The sequence below is a fragment of the Eulemur rufifrons genome, chromosome 28 (assembly GCF_041146395.1).
Source record: "Eulemur rufifrons isolate Redbay chromosome 28, OSU_ERuf_1, whole genome shotgun sequence".
Classification (NCBI taxonomy): Eukaryota; Metazoa; Chordata; class Mammalia; order Primates; family Lemuridae; genus Eulemur; species Eulemur rufifrons.
Window position 1 is genome coordinate 54,449,208 of NC_091010.1, and position 25,310 is coordinate 54,474,517.

The 25,310-nt window shown below is 37.7% G+C and overlaps 1 protein-coding gene across 3 annotated transcripts in view; it reads left to right on the top strand.

Annotated features, from left to right (window-relative positions):
* The window catches only part of MXI1 (MAX interactor 1, dimerization protein), a 75,995-nt gene extending 52,944 nt beyond the window's left edge, over positions 1-23,051 (top strand). For 2 of the 3 annotated variants that reach the window (XM_069460060.1, XM_069460062.1), the window contains 3 exons: positions 15,401-15,515; positions 16,115-16,286; positions 20,498-23,051. In XM_069460060.1, coding sequence (XP_069316161.1) covers positions 15,401-15,515; positions 16,115-16,286; positions 20,498-20,661 — 451 coding nt within the window. In that variant the 3' untranslated portion in view covers positions 20,662-23,051. The remainder of the gene's footprint in view (positions 1-15,400; positions 15,516-16,114; positions 16,287-20,497) is intronic. The other variant, XM_069460061.1, reaches the window with a different exon arrangement.
* Positions 23,052-25,310: the final 2,259 nt, after the last annotated feature.

Sequence of the window (25,310 nt, forward strand, 5' to 3'; positions counted from 1 at the left end):
CTTGGCACTTTCAATTTGCAAAATGGACCCAATCTTTCTTGGCAAGTGAAGGTTAATCTGAGGTTTCTCAACATTTTTGGTAGAGCTTTGAGTACAGAGCGGTTTGATGTTAGTACAGGCCTATCAGTGGTTAGGAATAAAGAATAGTTAAGAATTATAAATCTTTGAAACTGGATGTGGTGGCATGCACCTGTAATCCCAGCTACTCAGAAGGCTGAGGCAGGAAGATCTCTTGAGCTCAGGAGTTCGAGGCCAGCCTGGGCAACATAATGAGGTCCTGTCACTAAAAAAAAAATTAAAAACAAAAAGGATTATCTTTTAGCAGCAGTTTTACTGTTTTTACTAAAGTACCATTTGGCCTCTTCCTCCAACTCTCCCCTCCCTACACTTGGCACTTTTAGGTGAGATAATGAGGAAGAATGTTGAAAATTTAGAAGTTTGTTTCAAACTTCCTTGATTACTTGATCTTGAAAATTTAGGGTTTGTATTGAACTTCCTTTGTTTATCAATCTAGGATGAGTTATAAGTTGTGGGTAGTGGTCAGATATCTATGCTAATGTCTATTAACAGTCTTATATGCCATTAACCACCCCAGGATTGTGTTTTCTAATTTGAAATTTTTGGTGGAAATGGGAATTCATTTCAAGCGGCTTAGTTCCTGGCACTGATAAATGACCCCTAAAGATAATTACAAGTCACTGACAAGCACTTTTATTAGGCATTGACTGTGTGCTAGGTACCAGGGATGGGATAAAAGAAGTAGAAATCCTGGGCCCTGCTCTTGAGGATTTGTCTAACTAGGTAGAAGACAAAAGATATTATTATAAAGCGCCTATAAGAAGTATATAGTTAAGTGCTAAGTTGTGGTGGGTCCCAGATAGGAGTTGAAGTAAACTCAAGCAGGGGGTTGTCATGGGCTGAAGCTAGTATGAACAGCTTAGTCATGAGTGATTATTCCTGGGACGTGCATGGTTCTGTCCAGGAGTGTGCTGAAATTGGTTTTATCATGTTTTCAGCACATTTGAAAGTGCTTTCAGGAGAAATGCTGTGTCTGAGTCTTTTTTGCTCTGTCTTCTAATTATTAAAGTATAGTTTGCCACTTACTCTGGGGTGAAAGTGGATTTGCAGCTATTCAGCATGGATAAGATAGCTATGTTAATGTCCTTTGCCCACTTTTTCCTCCCCAGGATATTATGAGGGTACAAACATTTTGGTTACATTTTATGTCTTTGCCTCACCCAAGCGAGGATTAGAGGCATGCCCTTCCCCTTTACAATGCTCACTGCGTCCATTAGTTGTGAGTTTACGCCTCCCCCAACCCCATAATCCCTGGAGAATATTACTACCGTGTGAGCACCATAGTGTTGATCAGTCAGTGCCAATTTGATGGCGAGTACATGTGGAGCCTATTCTTCTGATCTTGTGATACCTCACTTCGGATAATGGGCTCAAGCTCTATCCAGGAAAATATAAGATGCTAGATCACTGTCGTTTCTTATAATTGAGTAATATTCCATTGTATACATCTACCAAATTTTAATAATCCCCTCATGAATCGACAGACACTTGGGTTGTTTCCACATCTTTGCAATAGAGAATTGTGCTGCCATAAACACTTGGGTGCAGATGTCTTTATTATAGAATGTCTTTTCCTCTTTGGGGTAGATGCCTAACAGTGCTATTGCTGGATCGAATGGTATTTCTATTTTTGGCTCTTTGAGGTATCTCCAAATTCTTTTCCACAGAGGTTGCATTAATTTGCAGTCCCACCAACAGTGTTAAGAGTGATCCCATCTCTCCACATCCTTGCCAGCATTTGTTGTTTTGGGATTTTTTGATAGAGGCCAATCTCACTGCTTTGCCCACTTTTTAATGGGGTGGTTTGATTTTTTTCTTGCTGATTTTCCTGAGTTCTGTATAGATTCTAGTTATCAGCCCTTTATCAGATGTGTAGCATGCGAATATTTTCTCCCATTCTATAGTCATCTTTTTGCTCTTGTGATAGTTTCCTTGGCTGTGCAGAAGCTTTTTAATTTGATCAGGTGCCATTTATTTATTTATGTTGTTCCTGTGATTGCCTTTGGGGCCTTCTTCATAAATTCTTTCCCTAGGTTGATGTCTATAAGAGTTTTTCCAACATTTTCCTCTAGAATTCTTAGTTTTATGCCTTAGGTTTAAGTCTGTTATCCATTGTGAGTTGATTTTTGTAAGAGGTGAAAGGTGTGGATCCTGTTTCAGTCTTCTGTATGTGGCTATCCAATATTCCCAGCACCATATATTGAATAAGGGTTCTTTTCCCACGCGCTTGTAGCTCTGACTCGGGCGGGGCAAAGGCAATATATGTTACCTAAACATTTATACCCTCATAATATTCTGAAGTTTAAAAAAAAGGATAGATATGGGCCTAAGAGTAAATTTAGACAATGTGTTATAGCCTTCTTAATTCTCTTAATTTATAGTTGCTTTCCTGGTATGTCTCTAATGACAGCTAAAATACAGTGTCATTTTTAATGGCTGTGTTTTCCCTATGAAAGGGTATCTACCATGCTCCATGCTCTTTTTGTAGTGGCAATATTGGTGAGTGCCCAGTATCTTCTAAAAACAACCAAAAGCTTCAGCTGGGATACATAAATCTGCTATACCTCTGAGTAAATAAGGATAACTGAACACTCACTTCCTTAGCCCTTCAGAATCTCTTGGATGCCATTGTTTTGGAGTACTGTTGAAGATGTTAGTTTTATTTTCATAAACCCTATATGATGAAGAGTCTATTAACTTTTGAGATCATATATTTCCTCTTGTACCTTATATTTTATCTGAGTGCTTCTCAATGTATCCTTTAATAGAGAACCCCCCAAAAGATGTTTGTGTGGGAAATCCTGTGCCCTTTTAAACTTTCTGCCTGGGCTAGTACATCATCCTAGATTATTGGTTTTTAAAAATCTTAACCCACAACCTGTCTTTTTAAAGCTTGCCTAAAAACTGAGGTTGATATGAGATTTTATGCTATTACAAAAAAAATGGTTTTCTCTTTATTTTCCAATACTTTTATCTGAAGTAATCAGAGAAACGCTGGCCCTTTAAAATAATCTAAAATTAAATGTGAAAGATACGAGCTTTCTAATCTGGAAGTGTAATGGCTAAATTAGTATAAGGAAAAAATCTGGAAATTAGGAAAGAATACACTTAGATTCCTTCACCAAAATCATAATGACTAAAATTAGGGAGTGTACCGGCTTTGAATCTCAAAGGAAGAAATTTCAGATTAAAAAAAAAAAGACATTCCTATTTAATACAATGCGTGGTAACTATATAGGGACAACTAGAAAATGAAAATAAAATGAAACTAAGTTTAGATCAGTTCTTTGATAAAATATTGCTATTGGGCTTTGGTAAAATGATATCAGGGTTATGTTTCTATAATATGTAGGTCATTGTCACGGAGGACAACTGTCACAGTTTTCCCTTGGCCATCCGTTGGTGACACTGACAAAAACTCTTTGGCATTTGGACCATTGGTGTGACCAGTGTTGCATTTTTCTTTGGAATTGTAATGTTTGTGTGGTTTTCCTATCTTGATTCACTTTATTCCAGCCTGATTCACAATTATTCCTTTACAGAACAGCTTGTATTTGGCAAAGCTGTACAAAAATCCAGTCTCTTCTAAATAAGGTTCTTTTTCAATTAGAAATTCCATCTTTGCAGTTAAAACATTTGTAAATATAACACAATTTAGATAGAGCTGAATGATTTTGCCAGACTGCTATTTTTGTAATGGAGAAGGCTTTTCCTAAACAGCAATTTGATGATACTGGACTCTTAGAACTTCCTTGAAAATAGTTGGAATTTACTGCTGTGTGTATTGAGACAGATGAATGAGAGAGCATGGCTATATGGGCTTGCAGTGTTCAAGAAATACTGGTATTTTTGAAAATACTGAAAAAATACTGGGTTTTATTTTTCACCATTTCAAAGGATCCTTGATACACATTTTGTTCTGTGGGATGGGAGATATTGTTGATCCTCAGAGATGTTTTAGGCCTTTCATCCTGCAGTATCTAAAAGGAAATGTAGCCAAGTTTGATAAACTTAAACCTCCATACTCTACCAGCTTCATTAGTTGGAGTAATAGTCTTTATGTTCTTATTGTTGGAATGTATTCTTAGGCAAGAGAGCCACACAGCCTGTAATGATGAACATCCAGGATTCTGACTGGCAGTGGTAACAAAATGAAACATTTTCCCTCAGCCTGGCTCTTCCTTCGTGTCCCAAATCCATGGAACTGTATAGATTTTTCAGGGCTGCTCTCCTGAGCTATTGATGAAATCAAAGTGTGTAATTATTATTTGTCAATTAAAAGAATAAAGAAATACAAAGAAGAAAGTGTAATAGCACTTGTATAGCTGTCCTTGGAACAGAAAACTCTGATAGTATTGAGCTGAGGCTGGAATCACATAAAATAAATCCTACAGCTCTTATTCTTCTCTCATTTAATCTTTTCCTTGGCTTTTCCAGAGAAGAGTCAAACAAAGATTTAGACAAATATAAATAGAAGCAAGTCACACAGTGTAGTGTTGCAACCTAGCCATAACTTAAACCCAGTCTTTCACTTGATAAAAGTTCACCATTTAGGAGATTGTTGTAATTGTTGTTAATCTTCTGAACACCTTTCCCTTTTCAGAGGGTTTTTGAAAAATTGAATAGTTTTCAAGACATGTTCACTGTGTACCTGCCTAAAAGTGCTCTTCTGTCAGTGCCCTAATACGACACTGAAAAAATTAGCGCCTTATCAGAGGAGAGCATGCCTAGGATTGGTGCCAGGTGTTGTGTTATGCTAGGCTGCCTCCAAAAGTAACTCTCAAAACTACTCTTAAGTTGGGCCCTTTGTGGTCAGAAAAAAAATGTGATATGGTATAGTGAAAGAGAAAGCTCAGAGCAGTTAAGCAATTTAGAACTAAAAAGATATAACAAAACATTAATTCTCTTTCATTATCAGGACTATGGCAAATTTTAACGTCTATGACTTTTAGTTTTTCAGAGGTTCCAAATAGCCTGTGAATGCCCCAGGGTTATTAAACAACAACAGCAAACTACACAAACACATCAGCCAACAATTGCTCTTTGTACCCTTTCCCTACTCCAAATGTTATCCCCTCTTCACCAAAAAACAAACAAACTGCATTTTGACTTTGGGAAAACTGTGCTAAAATAAAGTTTAAAAATGACTGAATTGGCAGATGTCCAGCAATGCCAAACCATTTGCCATCTGCCAGTAGTAAGCATGGTTACCACTTTTAATCATTTAGCTCTCTATTTCAGGTGACTCATATTCGATATAAATTGTGACTATTCACCTTCCAGTGATACAGTAATTCTTAGGCCAGAGTGTTCCTGTTTCATTTAATAAAATGTGTCTTTCCTCCTAAGTGAATATATCCCCTTAAAACTGTGGTCCCCAACCACCTGTTAGGGGCCAGGCTATTCCCCTGCCCCCACCCCAGTCCGTGGAAAAATTATCTTCCATGAAAGTTGGGGGGGGGGGCCCGCACAGCAGGAAATGAATGGCAGGAGGTGAGCAAGCAAAGCTTCATCTGTATTTACAGCTGCTCCCATTGCGAGTGTGTGCGCATCACCACCTGAGCTCCACCTCCCACCCTGTCCGTGGAAAATCTGTCTTCCATGAAACTGGTCCCTGGTGCCAAAAAGGTTGGGGACCATTTGCCTTAAAATGAGCTATTACACTAATCACATCTTATCAGTGGGGCCATTTTTAAAGTCACTTTACTATTTTCATTTTATGCTTCTGATATGAAGAGCTACATTACAAAGCCTTCTTCAGGTGTGCTGTGTAGGATCACCATTTATTATTAGAGATCAGTAATAGTATTTCTTCATTTCTCTCTGCCATCCTGGACAATAATTTGATGTAATTAAACAGTTATACTGGGCTCTGAGTAGGAGTGGAGCTGTAAAAGTTAGACTTAAACTTTTGTAGAAGAGTAGACTTAATTTTTGTTGTATGCATTTTGTGTATAAAACTAAGGCAATGTCTTATGGAACGGTATCACTGTGTCTCAAATCTGACTTGCGAGCACGTAGGAAGTTTGTTTTGGTTTCAAAATGTACTTTACCCCATGGTGGCTGGCAGGGTACAATACTATTGACATCACTGTGTTTCAAATAGAAAATTAACAAGTAGCTACTGTTGTGATTGCAGATTGCCTTCCCAGTCCCTGTGAGAGAATGCTTTTTCTTTTGGACAGCAACACTTCTCAGCCCCTTGGTACCATTAAATCAGCCAATGGGGGCTGCCAGAATAGGGATGAACACCAACAAAAGGCCAGAGAGTAGAAACACTGTTAGGCAAAAATCTTTAATCAGTTTCCAGATTGATGTGAAAGATAAATAATTTTAAAAAATTCTCTCCCACCCACAGCTAAGTTTTGACAGTAGTCCAGGTTCAGAGCCTGATCTCTTCAGAGAGAAGTATCCTTTCCCTCCACCCAAACCCCTGGAGAGTTGCCAAAGGAAAATAAGCTATTTTGTATTTAGAACAAATTGCCACTGTTTTCTCCAGTGATGTAGCCCTATTTCCCAGACTTTGAAACTTGGAATACAGAAAGTTCTTGTGTGACCAAAGAAGAAAAAAGGTGAATGAATGATCAAGTTTTTCTTTTTAACCAAATCTTTATAAACAGATAAGAGAGGGGATATATAGATAGAAACTAAATTTAGCACAGAATGGATATCAAGTGAGGAATTTCTTTTAAATCACTTTGGAGATTGGGTTCCTTGTGGGAGTTCTAGTAAAGACAAATGCCTCTGGAACAAGATTTTAATTTTTTTTTTTCCCCCCAAACAAGGCTGTCAAAAGTGAAGTCTTCCTTAGAAATGGATGCAGGACAATAAAAAACAATTGTTTATGTGTTCTGCTCTATAGTCTTCAGTCAGCAATCCATGGATCTTGCAAACCTATGTATACATCAGTTTCTCATTTATCAAATGGGACAAAAACTGTCGATTTAATTTTTTTCTTCCTTGCATTGTCCATATTTCTTTTTAGGCTTTACCCTCTCCTACCTGGGTTTTCTTAGCTGTTTCTTTTCTATTTTCTCTTTAGTGATTGCCTTCCTCCCATTATACTTGTTATTATCACTATTTCATTCTGGTTTTGGTTTTTTGTTTGTGGTTTTTTTTTTTTACCATGGCATATCTTTCTCTAATTACTATTTCTTGAACAACAGCTGGAACAAAGGTCAAACTTAAATTGAAGTTAGGTCAAATTTCCCACTTGCTAGGAGGCCTGTTAAATAAGGTCAAAAAGTTGAAATTGGTGACAAAAAATTGGATTTAAAAAAATTTTCTCTGAATTTCATTTGACATTGTTGTCCAAGTCCTCCATCACTGTAAAAACTTTGATAAAGTCATTCTGTTGTAATGCAATTCTTAAGCCCTCTGCTTCACTATTAAAAGAGATGTTGACTCTAATCAAGAGTTAGGTTGGATTTATGCCTGTAATCCCAGCACTCTGGGAGGCTGAGGTGGGAGGATCACTTGAGGAGTTTGAGACCAGCCTGAGCAAGAGCGAGACCCCATCTCTACAAAAAATAGAAAACTTAGCCAGGTGTGGTGGCATGTACCTGTAGTCTCAGCTATCTGGGAGGTTGAGGCAGGAAGATCATTTGAGCCCAGGAGTTTGAGGTTGCAATGAGCTATGATGACACCACTGCACTCTAGTCAGGGCAACACAATGAGACTCTATCTCAAAGGAAAAAAAAAAAAGGTTGGAGATTGTTGGTTACCCGAAATGTAGATCTTTTGGTGGAGCACACCCTAACATTCACTGGTAACTTCAGCTGCACCAAATACAAACAAACAAATAAGTGTTAAGAGTTCTGGCATTCATAAGCAGATCTTTTACGAATGCTACCCTGGCATCTGGTTATACTATTTGAAGGCCCCAGTATTAATTGTTACTTCAACTTTGGTGAGTTTTAGAGAGTCCCAGAAACATCCATTAGAAATTACATGGGGGGTGTGTGTGTGTGTGTGTGTGTGTGTGTGTGTGTATTAATATCTCTCTTCCCCACAGTGTGTTTGGTATTGGAAAAACAGAAATGATTGATAGTATGCATTCAATCTCAATTAAAATACAATGTGATTAGTGTAAAAATCAAGTATTAATCATTCAAGGAAGGGGAGTGTGGCAAGGAAGATCTCATGGAAGAAACAATAATTTGGCTGTGGGCTGAAAAGTGAGTTGGATGCCAAGTGAACAGTTGGAGAGAAGGGCATTCCAGGTAGGGAAATCGGCAAGTAAAAAAACACATTTGGTTGTGGAAGAGGTTTGTAAGAGTATGAGTAATGGGATGTGAGGCTAGAAAGGTGGTAGGCAGAGAACTAAATTATAGTCTTCAATGAGATAAAAATTACTACTGGCAACTTTTAAAATCTTTATAGCATCTAGCTTAGTGGTATAATAGGGTGGGACTCATTGTTTACTGATGATAATTGTTGTTGACTGAGTGGCACTTCATATCCCTTGAGTTGTAAAAACTAAATAAAAGTTTAGCCTACATGGAATCTGCGTAGTTTGAGAATATACTATTTTGTCATCTTTAATTTACTTACATCTCTCTCCTCCCATATCCCCTCTGCCATCTCTCCTGTCCCTTCTCCTTCCCTCTCTAAACCTTTGAGACATAATCCCAGCCATGAATCAGAAATGGTGTTCTGAAGTCCAAAGCTCTCATAGTGATCTGTAGTAATTTGTCCTAGCAGTTTGAACACAGATTCCTGGAGGTCCCAGGATGTAGTACAGGTTGAGCATTCCAAATCTGGAAATCTGAAATGGTCCAAAATTCAAAACTTTTGGGTGCAGACATGATGCTCAAAGGAAATGCTCACTGGAGTACTTTGGATTTTTGGATTGGGAATGTTCAGCTGGGTGTAATGCAAATATGCCAAAATCCAAAATCTAAAACACTTCTGGTCCCAAGCATTTCAGGTAAGGGATACTCAACCTGTATGAAATAATGTGAAATTTATTTGAAGACTTCTTTTATTTTGTAGGTACATTTTATATTATCTGTGCATGTTTTTATATAAAAATAATGTTTTTCTTCCAATCTTTGAGAAAATTATGACTTATGAAAGGAATACTATATTTAACCTAGTGGCTTCAGCTACCCTCTGGCTCAGTATTGAATACCTCTAGGGCTATATACATAGCCTTCCCTAAGAACTACTTAGGTTTTATAGGGAGAAAGTGGTTTTTAAAAGTCTTCTAAAAATAAATAACATGTATCTCAACTGATTTTAATTCTCATTTGTATATAGTTGATAATGTGACAGTAGAATAATTTATATTATGTAATATATATGTTATATATAATATATAACTTGTATAATTTGCAACTTCATTATAATACTTGATATTTCTGTTTGGTTATTCTATAAGATAACAAGAAGTATATTAAGTAAAAGCAACTTCTTTCTGAAAAGTGAGAATAGATAGGGTCCCAGCTAGTCTCCTAAGGTTTTGCTTCTGTTGTCGTTGTGTCCCATGACTACCACAGTCAGATCGACGCTAGGGAAATGCCACTTGCCAAGTTACTACCTGGGAGTTAATAGCCTGTTTATTTTTTGTGAAGTGGATAATATATGTGTTGTAGATGAAACATATAATTATAAAATGCCATTTTATAGAACTAGCTTGTCTAGGTTTCTTATTTCATAAACACAATAAGCTGAACAGCAGAATATGATCATATATGTTTTAGTAAATAAAATTCATGAGGAGCAGTGTGCTTTTGATATCTCAGGATCCATTTTTCATATCATTTTTCATAAGAAAAGTAGGCAGGCAGATTTTTTTTTTTGTAACTTTGGAGGTTTTTAGAAAATTCTCAACACATTAAATTTTAGAGAAACGTTGGTATATAGAATGTGTAGGACAAGCAGCTAGCTGCTGTCATGTGCAGGAGAGTGTGGGGAGTTGGGAAACTTGGCCACAAGCCACCACAGCTTTGAAGAATGTGGCTCATGGGAGGACTCGCAGCCCGTTGCGTAACATTCAGCAGAGAGGAAAATATAAGCACTGTCCCTATCACTTGACTTGTTTTCCATTTTGATTTAGTTACTTGGCAAAGTCTTGGTATCCTGTAGCGGAGGAATGAAAGACAAGCAAGTTGCAGTGAAGGACCATGCCTCTAAGGGCATCAGCCAGTGGATAGTTTGTGGGGCCAGATGGGGGTTAGATTTCTTATTGTTGGGCCAGGTGGATTAGAGTTTCGAGAGACTTACATGAAAAACATCATCAGATGATACTTGCAATTTTTTTCTGAAAGGGAATTCTTTCCTCTCTCCTCCCACAACAGTGTGTGCTGCTTTTAGTTGACATACCTGTGCTTTAAAATGTCACAGCTACTAGGAAAGGCCATTTTATAACAAAATCATTTCCCTTCATGTTCTGGGGTATGTCAGTTTGGCAGTAGAGTTTACAGGGTTTGAAATCAAAAGCATAAGTTCCTTCATGGAAAAATGATCCCAGTGTACCAAAATAAAAGCCAAACAGACTCTAATTGTTCTTTTTCCCACAGGGGGCTTGCCCTTTTTGAAGGTGTGGTTAATTTTGATAGGACTCTTCTCTCTAACAGGGTTAGTGGCTGGGAATTGCCTTTTCCCCTGGGCAAAACCCATTTTCAAATTTCATTTTAAAACAGACCTGTAAGTGTCTTTGAAAATAAAAGTACCTTGGTATCTCTCCATTCTCTGACCCCCTCCCTCTCAGCAAGGAGACTACAGTTTTTTCACAAGGTACCTCCTGCTGCAATGTCTAATTCTAACTTTGCTTTGCTGTCACTCATGCTAAATTAGGAAACGTTTCAGGTTTAGAGCTTTCATTGAGTTACCCATTTTATTTTTAAAAAGTATTTATGTGTTAATAAAAGTCAAGTAAATGCCAACCAGGGGGCTTAATTTTTTTTTTTAATCATTTTTCACCAAGTCTAGTTCTATAAAGTTTACAATGTTTTTTTTTTTTTTTTCTACTTGCTGTTTGTCTAGTGTTCATCGTAATATTCGGAATAGCACCATTAACTTTCCCCATCCTTCTTTCCCTACTTTGACTAGAGGTGCAGAACCATACCTTTCGTGAATCTTTATTCTCCATGTTAGCTCTTCCACTCCTCAGAGACTTGAAAAATAGCGTATGATATTTGTTATTTTTTTCTCTGTGAATACAGATTTTCAGATTAAACTAAGCCTTTTTCTTCTGTCTCTTGTCCTCTTACCTTCCCCCAAAGTCTTATAGTGCCCATGATTTGGCAACCCCATGCAAGAGGCTTCTGAGCTACCAGTCACGTGAGAGTGAAGGCAAGAAAAGAAAGGACCAGATGGCATCAAAAGATATGCCTTTCTAGGTCACTGGTGGTTAAGCTTGCAGTCTGGTTACCAACAGGGAGACTGAGAGGGAAAGGGTGGAGAGCAGCACCATTGTAAGGGAAGAATAATTTTGCCATACAATTCTTGTTCCAAGAATTTGCTGGAGAGAAAAAACTTATACGTGGAAGAGAATGGGTTTTCTGATTTAACCCTTTCCAGTTTTTAGTCACAGGGTACCCATTGCTCTTGGAAGGGTGCATTTACCTAAGTGGCGTATATGCACATGTGGTTAACTATACGTGCATTATCTGGATGGACTCTGAAAAGTGTGGCTCCCTGTTGGTCAGCTGCTGTCCTTCAACTATCATTAGATCTTTGTTATTCCACTCTCCAAATGCCTGTTCATTTACAAGTACAAAAACTAGAGGAAATGACATTGAGCTCCCACAGACACACCTCTCCCCACAGGAGAGCAGATGATACCCATTCATTGTTCATCCCTTGTTAGTGTCTATTTTGGAGGACTGTATTTACAAAACATGGAGAATGGGATCACTGGCCTTTCTGAGACATGACACCTCGGGGTATGTTTTCTTGGTGTAAGCTGTATGTCGGAAGAGATTCATAATTACCTGACTGAAGAAATGTGTCGTAGTGGCTGATAAAAAAATATTTTAGAGGGCATTCTGCCTTCCCTGTTTGTTTAGGCATTATTCAGACTTCCATCTAGGTAGCCCCTGATTTAACAGTGCTATTGCAGATACCCAGACTGCTGCCCTTAGCTGGTATATTCTTACAGAATTCCAAGTCGGTTGTTTTCCCTTAAGTGAAAGAAACTGAGGTATTTTTATTTATTTTATTCATTTATTTTTGAGACAGAGTCTTGCTCTGTCACCTGGGCTAGAGTGCAGTGACGTCAGCCTAGCTCACAGCAACCTGAAACTCCTGGGCTTAAGTGATTCTCCTGCCTCAGCCTCCTGAGTAGCTGGGATTACAGGCGCCTGCCACCATGCCCGGCTAATTTTTTGTATTTTTAATAGAGATGGGGTCTCGCTCTTGCTCAGGCTGGTCTCGAACTCCTGACCTCAAGAGATCCTCCCGCCTCAGCCTCCCAGAGTGATAGGATTACAGGCATGGGCCACCACACCCGACCTGAGGTATTTTTAATTTTAGGTTTAAACTTAGTCTTAGTCTATAAAGTTAGTTCCTTTACTCTTTTAATTATCTGGAAAATCTTTGCTTCTTCGTAGATAGATTCAGTATCCCTCAAGTCCAAAGTTAAGTTTCAACCTCTTTTACAAGTCTATACCTCCTCCAATTATTATCTCTCTATTTATTCAGTTTCTGTTTCCCTTGATATCTGATGACTCATTTCAGTATGAACCAAATGAGACAAAATAGTTATGTTTCGTTCTGAAGTTTACAAACTCTTAAAGTTTACATTTCTTTTTTACTTTTTCTGCAAGTATCTGGAACAGTGCTGAGTCCACAAAAGTCATATAATAAATATGACTGAGTGATTAAAAAGAGAAAAAAGACATTTTAATATTATGTTAGTTATTTTCAGCCTAGGTTTTAGTAAGTCTCACAAAATAGAAAATCGACCTGCCCTTTTTTCTTTGGTGTGAAACTACAGTAAGGAATCATTTTGAAGTTTCTTAAACTGAAAAGTAAAAAATAATTCCTATATATACTGAAATTCTGGGGTTAAGTAACAAAATTGACAAGTTATTCTTGAGGTAATATACTCGTTAACTTTACTACTTGCTTTGTTAACTTTTTTAGAAGACTGAATTCAGAACCAGAACCTCTAAGAGAACTGCTGGTGTGTGTCTCTCCAACCTCCAGTCATATCATATGAGTGCAGTTGTTAGGCATATGTCATAATAATCCTAATGAGCAGTTTGAAGGCACCTTTTACCCTGTTCTTTCTTTTTTTTTTTTTTTTTGTCTGCCTAACAAGAGCACTCTATAATCACGTGAGATTCCTCACCTAAGAGATTTTCCAGTGAAAAATGAAAATTCTGCTAAAGGTTCTATGAATTTGGAGGGAGGAGAGTGGCTTTGAAATTGTTAAATATTATTAAGGGGGAATCCATTGATATACCTTTATTTAGGGAAAATGAAAGCATTCCTTTATCCATGTCGGGTATATCAGATTTCAGCCTGGAGCCAATTATTAGACTTGGGGTATTGAACTCAATAAAGAGATTTGGAATGGACATACTAACAGACCTTTAGCTATAGCTGGGCTAGTAGGTGCTAAAAGAATCTTGACAATTCATCAGCCAAACCTCTGACCTCACTACCCTTAATCATCCTTGCTTGTCAGTGACATAATTGGCTGCTTATCGCCTTCTCTGTCAAATTCTTAGCATTTGAGAATTTCATTTGACATTTTTTGTATATTAAAACAGTAAGCATTGTTTGGTGGGTGAGTTAGTTAAAACCATTTTGAGGCCGGGCGCGGTGGCTCACGCCTGTAATCCTAGCACTCTGGGAGGCCGAGGTGGGCGGATCGTTTGAGCTCAGGAGTTCGAGACCAGCCTGAGCAAGAGCGAGACCCCACCTCTACTAAAAATAGAAAGAAATTATATGGACAGCTAAAAATATATATAGAAAAAATTAGCCGGGCATGGTGGCGCATGCCTGTAGTCCCAGCTACTCGGGAGGCTGAGACAGGAGGATCGCTTGAGCTCAGGAGTTTGAGGTTGCTGTGAGCTAGGCTGACGCCACGGCACTCACTCTAGCCTGGGCAACAGAGTGAGACTCTGTCTCAAAAAAAAAAAAAAAAAAAAAACCATTTTGGTCCTTTTTGAAAAGAAAATGTTAAGTGTGTTTTGTTCTGATGAGTTGAGACAGTTGCTAAAAGTTCAGTTTTAGCTGCTTTTAAAGAGTAGGGGTGAACATTTGTGGATTTTCTTTTCAGATATACTGTTAACTGCTGAATTATGTTATGCCTTATGAGGCATGGGACCAAAGATATGGACTAGTATTTTTTTAGGATGAAATTATATACTTAGAACTCATTCTTATTACCATGATCATAGTTCCTTTTAGAGCCCAGGGAAGGTAAATCCATGGGGCTCTCTGTTAGCATTTTCAGGAGAAATTTCCCCAAACTTTCCCACAGGATGGGTGGATCAGAGAATGCAATGACTTTCAGTAAAGACTTTGTCACCTTGTGTAGAAAATTGAAGGCAGGTAGTGAGAGAGAGAAGAGAGAGAAAGGGAGGGAGGGGGAGAGGAAGAGAGGAAAAGAAATAAAAATTAAGCTAATGAGCTGGTACACTTGGATGGGAAGCAGGGGACTATTTTATGGGTTGTTGTTTCAGCGGTTAGAATTGGCCCCAGGATATATATTTTGTCCACCACCTAGCTGGTCACAGAATTTTGCTGTTTGATTTGTGTTGGATCACAAGAAATTGGCAAAGTAAGTGAAAAATGGTTGAATGTCAGAAATGGTTCAACCTAATATATGTTCATATGGTTTAACCTAATATATAACAACATGTAACACACTGTAGGATGGCTACAGTTGCAGGGGGTGTGTGTGTGTGTGTGTGTGTGAATGTGTAAGTAGAAGGTGGAAGGAAGGAAATGGAAACTTGTGAGCATTTTATATCCCCTTGGGGTACCACACCTGAAAACCCCTATTCTAGCCTTTTTAGGCATTCAATATCAAATAAAATTGCCCTGGTATGTTTTCATATTTCCATATTAATACAGTTGAGACAGTTTATGGGTGGGCTAAAAAATCAACCATCTCTGATAGAGATTACCATTGGGCATAATAATCTGAAGTCATTTGTGTCTACAGAGTATGACAGAAATGGCAGAGACCGAAATGCAGGTATCCCTGCACTTGCAGATACTTTAAAACTGAAGCATTAGGAGTGTAACATCTATCCTAAGGGCTGAATGATTGCAAATTATTACTTGTCTTAAAATAGGTTTTATGATGTTTCTAGTGGAATATCTAGGCTATGCTGATTTGACTTTTTGTCTTTCTTAGACGAGCTCATCTGCGCCTGTGTTTAGAACGCTTAAAAGTTCTGATTCCACTAGGACCAGACTGTACCAGGCATACAACACTTGGTTTGCTCAACAAAGCCAAAGCACACATCAAGGTGAGAACTTATACTTTCAGATTTGCACAATTCTCTCAGTTCTGATTTAATTATTGGCAGTGATTTCTATTCATATACATCAGCTAACTCACTATGCCCTCCTTAACAACTGTCCTCAAGAGAAATCTTTCTAAAAATTTACCAGCTAATCTGATGGGAGCAACATAACTTGTTTAAACTAAATTGTTTTAACAGCGTGGCCATTTGAAGAACTAGGAACCCTAGGAAAATAACAATTACCCTCCTAATACTCAGAAGGAAGCAGTTGCGCCCTCTGGTGGAGATGACTTCATTAGGCTGTGTTCCTCAGTATTTTTCCATCAAATACCACACTACAGAGGAAGTTTCTCTGTGATCACTGACTTGTAGAATTCCATCTTGTTCAAGTAACATAGCATTCGTTACACACATACACACACAAGTAAAGACAGAACTATTTTAGATACTTAAAAAATATGTATTTCTGTATATTTTACGTGCACACACATGTATATTGAGTCATGCTTTCTATGCCAAAGAAAAAATCTTTTAAGATGTTAGTAGAAATCAGTTTTATTGTTTGTACTGGACTATATACAAGCATCATTTCATCGTTTTAGAAACTTGAAGAAGCTGAAAGGAAGAGCCAGCACCAGCTCGAGAATTTGGAACGAGAACAGAGATTTTTAAAGAGGCGACTGGAACAGCTGCAGGGTCCTCAGGAGATGGAACGAATACGAATGGACAGCATTGGATCGACTATTTCTTCAGATCGTTCTGATTCAGAGCGAGGTAGGCAGTATGCCTCTTCTCTAATGAAATACTAAGCATGTCTGTGTCTGGATTTAGGGAGGCCATGTTGGCTGGCACTATATTTGCCTTCTTTTTAGCCAACACTGTAACATTTTAGATTTTATGTCATAATATCTAGCAGTGCCTGTGTGAAGTATAGAACTTTGTTAATTTTTTTTTTTTTTTTTTTTTTTTTTTTTTGAGACAGAGTCTCACTCTGTTGCCCGGGCTAGAGTGCCATGGCATCAGCCTAGCTCACAGCAACCTCAAACTCCTGGGCTCAAGCAATCCTACTACCTCAGCCTCCCGAGTAGCTGGGACTACAGGCATGTGCCACCATGCCCAGCTAATTTTTTCTATATATATATTTTTAGTTGTCCAGTTAATGTCTTTCTGTTTTTTAGTAGAGATGGGGTCTCGCTCTTGCTCAGGCTGGTCTTGAACTCCTGACCTCGAGCCCGATCCACCCGCCTCGGCCGCCCAGAGTGCTAGGATTACAGGTGTGAGCCACTGTGCCCAGCCAGAACTTTGTTTTGTCTTGAATATATATGTATACGTTTTTAACTTTCGATTTTGAAATAATTTTAGACTTACAGAAAATTTTAAGATTTCTGTAGAAAATTATAGTGTTCTCATGTACCCTTCACTCAGCTTCCCCTAATGTTAACATCTTATATAACCATAATACAATTATTGAAAGCAGGAAATTAACACTTATAATAATACTACTAAGTAATCTATAGACTTTATTCAAATTTTACCAGTTTCCCACTAATGTCCTTTGTCTTTTTCAGGATCCTAGGCAGGAGCCCACATTAGATAGTCATTGGTCTTTCTTTCATGACAATAACACTTTTGAAGAATATTGGCCAATTACAGTGTCCCTCAATTTGGGTTTGTCTGATCTTTTCAAATGGTTAGATTGAGGGTATACATTTAGGGCAAGGAATATCACAGAAGTGATACTGTGCCCTTCTCAATTCATTGTGTCAGGAAGATATGATGTTGATATGTTTTATTACTGGTGATGATAATTCTTATATGTATGTTTAAAGTACCACACACTTCATTTCTCTTTCCATCTTTCCTAGAATATTTGTCTTTAACAGAATTAAAGAATAGAAATCAACCAAAAAAGAAATGGTCTGAATTATACTAATCTGTTCATGTATAGTTCCCACCATGTCAGGCCTCACACCACAATTAAAAAGGTCTCAGAGGTAAACTGGTGATTTTAAGTCTTACATTTGGGAAAATAGAGCTCATGAGATCTTGAGGATTCTAAAACATTAGACAGTGACAGCTGTTTTTTTTTTTTTTTCTTTTTCTTTTTAAGACTGATTTTTTAAATTTTTGTTTTCACTTTTTGTAATGGAAATCTTCAAACGTACTCAAAAGTAGAGAGAATAGAATAATGAACTCCCAATATACTTACCATCCAGTTTGAACTGCTGTCGACATTCTGTCATTCCTGTTTCATCTATTCTATACCACCCTCACCCTCAATATTTTTTCTGGAATGTTTTAAATCAGATCCCAGATAACATCATTTTGCCACTAAATTTCAGTATGTATCTTGAATAAATAGGACTTTAAAAAATGTAGTTATAATACTAATATACAAAATAAAATCAGATAATCTAAATGTCATCTAATACCCAGTCTGTGATCAATTTTCTCCAGTTGTCTCAAAAATGGTATTTAACCATTAATATATATGTTTGAATCAGGATCCAAAATCCACATTGCATTTTAGTGTGTGCCTTTTAGGATACTTTTAATCTATCATAGTTTTCCCTCTCCTGCTTGTTTTTTCATACCATTTTGGTAGAAACAGAAAACTGATTTATAACTAACATCTCAAAAAGACTTCTTTGCAAAAGAAACATGAATGAATATACGTGTTTGTGTGTGCGTAAGAACATACATAAATACATATTCTTTTAATAAGAAACTGGACCATTTTTCTTATAGAATTTCCCACATTCTATATTTGGCTAATGGAATCCTCATGGTGTCTTTTAACATGTCTCTCATATTTGCTGTAAACTGGTTGATAGATGCAAGATTATTTCATAGGCAGTACTTTTGTACTTCCTGTTGCATCAATATTGTGTCTAGTTGTCTCACTTTTAGAGATGTTAGATTTTCTAATTTGGTCATTCCTCATGTACTTATTGTTTTTCTTCTATAAAGAACATTTCCTCAACTTTTTAGTTACTCTGAAATAAAGTTCATACAGAGAAGGTGGGATAAATGCTTATTTTTTTTGTTGTTTTATCAATTTTCCAAATAGAGTCAGTGCCATGGCAGCTTCCAGCAGTGACAAGTTTTGTTTTGCTGTTTTTTTGATTTTATCTATAAACTCTTATGTATTGAATGTGTTCGAATCCCTTGCAGTCATTCTTTTTAATTCTTTTAAATGGTCAAATTGTCCCCTATTTGGTCAGGAAGAGCCTTTTAGATTGGTTTTTGATCCTTTTTAATATAACTCTAGGAGTCCTTATTTTTTGTTTTTCTACGTAAAAGATTATTTTTTATGTGGCACTCAGTTTTGAAGAAAAGTACACCAGAGGCAGTAGCAAGAACTTCAAGGACATGCTACATTTGTGAGTGACAGTGAGATGTAGCAAAAATAACCCTGAATTAGGAGGCTGACCTTGGTCCTAGTCTTTCCTCTACTGCTAGTGTGACCTTGTCGGGTCTTCAGGCTTTAGCTGCTCTCTTATTCCCTCCTCTTAGTATCCAATCCTTCTACCTCTAAATTTCACAGAGGGTGTATCTCCATCATTATAGTTCTCATTTTTTTTTTAGTGCTCTCAGTGCCTTGTACCTTACCAAATAAGATTCTTATCCTGAGCTGGCAACCCCCCATTCCCAGTGTTAGGGGCTTTTATTGATAGTAACATCTCTGGTCCATTTTGCTAGAGAAGTTTCTCATTTTACTTTGACTGAGTTCAGCATGCCATGTTGGATATAAGGTGCTTTGATATTATTTCCCAGTTGTAGGTTTGATGAGTGTTCTGTGATGCTGGGAAACACTGAATGGCTTCTGAAGCATTTTGCATGTGAAGCAAATAGTTATGAATTCATACATTATTTGAACAGCTTGTTTGGACAGCTGCCTGCATTTTAAAAACAATTCTTTAAAACTTTTGAAGCAACAAGCCCTTTTGAAAAGTACTCTTTGGAATAACTTCACTCTGTCTTTTTGGCCTCAGCAAGAATGCACTTTTCCTAAAGCAGCTGTTATCAGTGTGAACCCTTAAAGTCAGTGCCAAATGTGAAATGTTAAGGTTTAAGTTTGTCTGTTTTAAGAGAATTGAAAAATCCTAGGTTTCACTTTAGCTCTTAGTGGAAGAAACAATTTTTTAACCCCCTTTTGTTTTTGAAGTGTGTATTGCTTTCTATATATAACTGGTGATTGTATATGCAGTATTTAACAATTCAAGTATCTGTTGATAGCTAGATCTTATATGTATTTAGGGATTTTAAAAAAATATTTGATTTTTGAAGCTGTAAACCACTACCAAAATGCCTTTACTATAATCTTTACTATAGATCTCACTATGATCCAGAGACTTTTAAGCCTCAGACCCTTACTTCAAGCTACATTTGAGGAAGAAAATTAAATTGAAGACAAATCCCTCAAAGTCTACTTTATGATTGGTTTATTTTAGTTACTGAATAGTCAAAGATCTTTATGATGAATCCTAGAAGCCTGTCAAACTGTCTGTAGAATGGTACCACCAAAGGCCTGGATGGATACATTTTCTAGTTTGCCTATTCAGTTTATGTGTTTTCTTCCCCCTTTAAGGCAAACCTGATTAATAAACAACACTGAGAATTAGTTTTTGGTTTAATGCAAAACAGATGTTGTTTAAACCACTTGGGGTTGAGATCTTTTAATATTAAGCACTAATTCCCAAATAGGCCAAGTGCTTTTAGTAGGAGGTCCAGACGGACTGGCGTCAAAGGGTTTAGTAAACTTGCTGCCTAAATTAAGACCACCACTGTATACCAGACATTCCCCTTGGCAAAAAATATTCCTGTGTCTGTTCACCTTCAATACCTCTGTTCTCCAGAGTCCACTGATAAAAGAATGTCATACAACAAGCTGCTTATACCACTTTTCCTCATGCCCTGTTAGTTTTTGAAGGGGCACATATACTAGCTTATTAATGTTTTTCTTCTTTTCTTCCCTTTGGCAGAGGAGATTGAAGTGGATGTTGAAAGCACAGAGTTCTCCCATGGAGAAGTGGACAATATAAGCACCACCAGCATCAGTGACATTGATGACCACAGCAGCCTGCAGAGTATTGGGAGTGATGAGGGTTACTCCAGTGCCAGTGTCAAACTTTCGTTCACTTCCTAGAACCCAGCATGACATAACAGTGCAGGGCAAAATATTCACTGGGCCAATTCAATACAAACAATCTCTTAAATTGGGTTCATGATGCAGTCTCCTCTTTAAAACTAAAAACACAACTATACTTGAACAAAAGGGTCAAAAGACCTGTATTTAAGCAAATACTTTAGCAAAAGTGGAGCAGAGCCTCCCCAGCAGAACAAATACTCATATTGGAAAAAATCACAATTTCTAACAGCGACAGAAAACTTGTTTGAAATTTTCTTGATTTGATTGAGTTGATTTAAAAGAGGACCTTGAAGATTCTATCCTCTTTTCTTTTCTAGTTTGCTCATACTACATTCAGTAGACATGTTTCAGGAGGGGGTTATGAACCCTTCCTGAGCTTTATGGTCCTAAAAACAAAATCAAACCCATACTAATGAAAAGACAAGATAATCAGGCATTAATCTTGGATAGCTAAAGAGCTATTAAAACTTAGCCTGGGATAGCTTATCATGAAGCCTGTGGATGATCACTTCTGTATTTAAAAAAAAACATAAAAAGCTCATTTCATGCTCTGCAAATGGAGAGACTCCCATGAAGCGTTTTGAAAGGGATCATCATGCAGCTCAGCTTTCTGTTGGATTCCATGCTAAGTAAGCTAACCTTATCCTGCATTGTTAGCACTAGGGCACCCAACCGCCAGCTCAGCTCTCCAGCCCGGCCGCCCCAGGCCGCCTGGGGGCAGTCCATGCATGACAGCCTCTGTCACACAAGGCCTATACATGTGGATTGGGGGGCCAGAAGGAAAAAGCTCCACGTGCCTCTGTGTCTGCGTGGGTCAGAAGAGTTGTGCGCGCAGCTTAGCAGGCCAAGGTCTGAGCCACGGCAGCATTTTTATTTCAGATTTTGATAACTGTTTATATGTGTTTAAAACCAAAATGACATCTTTTTAAAGCTTGTCCATAAAAAAAAAAAAAATAGATGTCTTTTATAGTGGAAAAACACATGGGAAAAAAATCATCTATTTTGATGCAGCATTTGATAATGATAAAACACCTCACACCTCACTCTGTATTGTGCACAAAATGAATGAGGTCTGGGCTAGGAAGAAAAAAGGTCAATGCTGTTTTTGTTTTCTTTTAGAATCATTAGCTTTTACCAGCTTTTAACCATCTGATATCTATAGTAGAAACTATCGTAGTTAACATAGTTAAGTTCAGCACTTGTCTCATTTTAATGTAAAGATTTGCTTCCATTCCTACAGGCGGTCTCTCTCCTTCCTCACAGTCCCACTGTGCAGGTGCTATTGTTGCTCTTGCAAATATTTTCAGAAATGTAATTTTCTTCTAAGTGAAATTTCTAGCCTGCACTTTGATGTCATGTTCCCTTTGTTTTTCAAACTCCAAGGTTCCCTTCTGGCCCTTTCTCTTACCCTGGGAAGCCTTCTGGGAGACCTTACCCCTGGCTGTTTGGACTTTGTATACGTTGAATAATTTAACTACCCTTAATTACTTAAAAAAAAGCTTTATGATTTTCATAACTTATTGCTGATTTTAATGGGTTGTTAATTTCAGTCCTGTAGTTTTATTTTATGTTTAGATAGGGCTGGGCAAGGAAAAAAAATAAAGACAACCATATTTAGCAGTGCAGTTGAGTTGTGTGTTAATGTTAGACCATCCTTTGTGAGTAGCACTTTAACAGCATTCACTGCTTCTATATATGAAGTGTACCATCTTGGGCATGTTAGGCCTCAGCATATATTTACTTTGTTCTTGTGTTCTTCCTGTGCCTCCAAAAGTTTTCCTTGATTGTGCTATGTTTGAGTGAAAAATTCTTTGAAGTAGATGTGTCTGAAAAACTGCATGCCTTTAGAAGCCCAATGTTAGAACTTGCTACATTTCAGGTGCTGGGGACTTAATGAAAAACATGACAAAACAAATTGTTCTATGGCCCAGGTAAATTATTTCTAGTTTCATTTATAATTACTCCTGCCTAGGTCAAGATGTTGCTTTCTACATATTTGCTTATTTTTGACTTTCCCAATTGAGACAGTGTAAAGACAGTGCTAACTACCATGGAAAGTAAATGGAAACCAATAACTAAGCTTCCACTTTGTTATTCTTATGGTATTCACTTGCATCATTTGGCCTGGGGCTGGAATTTGGGACTTCATTCAGGTGAATTTGAGGTGCTGCCATTTTATTGTATATGTACAATATGATGGGCTGGGAAGCCTTTGTTACAAACCTGAAGTACATATTTCAACTGCCCCCCCTAAATTATTCCTTCCCTGGGTTTGTTTTCCTTGGGGCAGGTGTACAAGGGGTAAGAAGTATTACTTTTTTAAAAAGATAAATCAACTTTGAAGACACAAAAGTTAATTGCAAGAAATAAAAACTGTGAACAAAGAATACCCGAGTTATTTTTGTACCACCCTTCTCTATGAAGGCAAAAATATGGATTAGTATCCACACCTTAAGAGGGAACTATCTCCTAAATGTCTGTGTTGATACTACATTGGTAACTCTGCAATTAATGGAGTTTGAATTGTACAACAGGAATAGCAACTACAATTCAAACAGGTGCTTATCTGATAACTCCATATAACGTAACTGCACATGGTTTAATGTACCCAGTAATCTTAACTGCTTCAGATAGGACACAAAGCCATTTGTCATTCTCATTATCTGTTCTGTTAACTTTTTTTAGGGAATTCTTTTAGCTACACCTTTAGTCAAATTGAAAACAAGTCTGGAAGTTCCCGTTTAGTCCCCACTAACATTATTTAAGGTAACCTGTTTGTAAAATACCTGTGAGTGATATTAAGAGGTGAAACCTTTCCAGTGCATATTACCAAAGGATTACTGATGGTCATTGTGACTCTAGTTTCTGGTTAGGTACCAGAACTATAGAAATGACTTTTCTAGTTCCCATGACAATGACTGCTTTTAGCATTATGAAGGGATTTTAAAAGGCATCAAGGGCCAGGCACGATGGCTCACACCTGTAAATCCTAGCACTCTGGGAGGCTGAGGCGGGTGGATCGCTTCAGCTCAGGGCTTTGAGACCAGCCTGAGCAAGAGCGAGACCCCGTCTTTACTAAAAATAGAAAGAAAGCCAAACAACTAAAAACAGGAAAAAAAAAAAAAATTAGCCAGGCATGGTGGTGCGTACCTGTAGTCCCAGCTATGCAGGAGGCTGAGGCAGGAGGATTGTTTGAGCCCAGGAGTTTGAAGTTGCTGTGAGTTAGGCTGACGCCACGGCACTCTAGCCCGGGCAACAAAGTGAGACTCTGTCTCCAAAAAAAAAATAAATAAATAAAAGGCATCAAGGATTGTTGAGGCAAAGCTCATAACCAAAGTCAGAGATTCCCAACACACCTACCAAAAACAGCATATTGTAGGAAAAGCTATTTTAAGTATATTTTAATCCCAGTTCCAAGCATTTGCTCATCATGGAGCCTGTTTCCTCTTGAAAAGTTATACTACTACCGCTATCTCGAAAGGTTTTAAGGAGTTAAAGTGATACATTTAAATCAGCTCTAACTCCCCCTCAAATCCCTAAATCTATGAAGAAGTAGCACCAATAAGGAAAGAGATACATACTTCTCTAGTTTCTCTGATGAATGCAACCCCTAATTTTTTCATCCTTAATTTTGAATTTTAGTTAATTTCAACTCTAGGACCTACAGAAAAAGACTACTTCCAAATATTGGTTTGATTTTGGCCAGATGCATTGGCTCATGCCTGTAATCCCAACACTTTGGGAGGCTGAGGCAGGAGGATTGCTTGAGGCCAGGAGTTCGAGACTAGTCTGGGCAACAGCAAGACTCTGTCTCTACAAAAAAAATTAGCCAGGCATGGTGGCATGCTCCTATAATCCCAGCTACTTGGGAGGCTGAGACTTGAGAATTGCTTGAGCCCAGCTGTTCGAGGCTGCAGTGAGCTATAATCACATCACACCACTGCACTCTGGCCAGGGCAACACAGGAAGACCTTGTGGGGGGGGAGAAAAAAAATCAATTTTGATGTCCGATAGAATTTTTAAAATAAAGGCTTTATAAGATTAACATAGCACTGGTTTTAGTAATCATCTGGTCTTTCGTAAGGACTAACCTGAGGTTGAGCATATTTATACACCGATAACTGAGTGCCCTAGTTGGTATTTAGTGCTGACCTTGCCAAGAAAAGAATCGGCTATCTTCTTGACCCATCTACCAGATTTAATAGGAAACTCGTGGAATATCTCATTCTTTTAAATAGGCATTGTGGTTCAAAATAAATGTACTGGCTGACAACTTCACTTCCTGGTTCTGTTTTACCTTTCTATACAGTCATAATATATTCAGGGAAATACTGCCAACTAACTTGTTTGTAATTGTGAAATTTTCCCCACATCCTTAGGCTCTTAGCACTTTGCCATAGGAAACGGTTAAAGTCTTTATTATTAGTAGGACAATAACTGGGATATTTATTTTAAATGTCCACACCGGGTCACAGAATAGCATTGTAAATATACAACAAAATCCATAACATCTTTAAAATTATAAAAAGAATATAAATTCAAGAGATCAGTGGTTTCTCAATTAGTAGTTTCATCACACTTACTCTGAAAGCTAGGTCAACTAAACCTGAGAGCACTTTTGGAGGGAAAAATTCCAGGCAAAACAA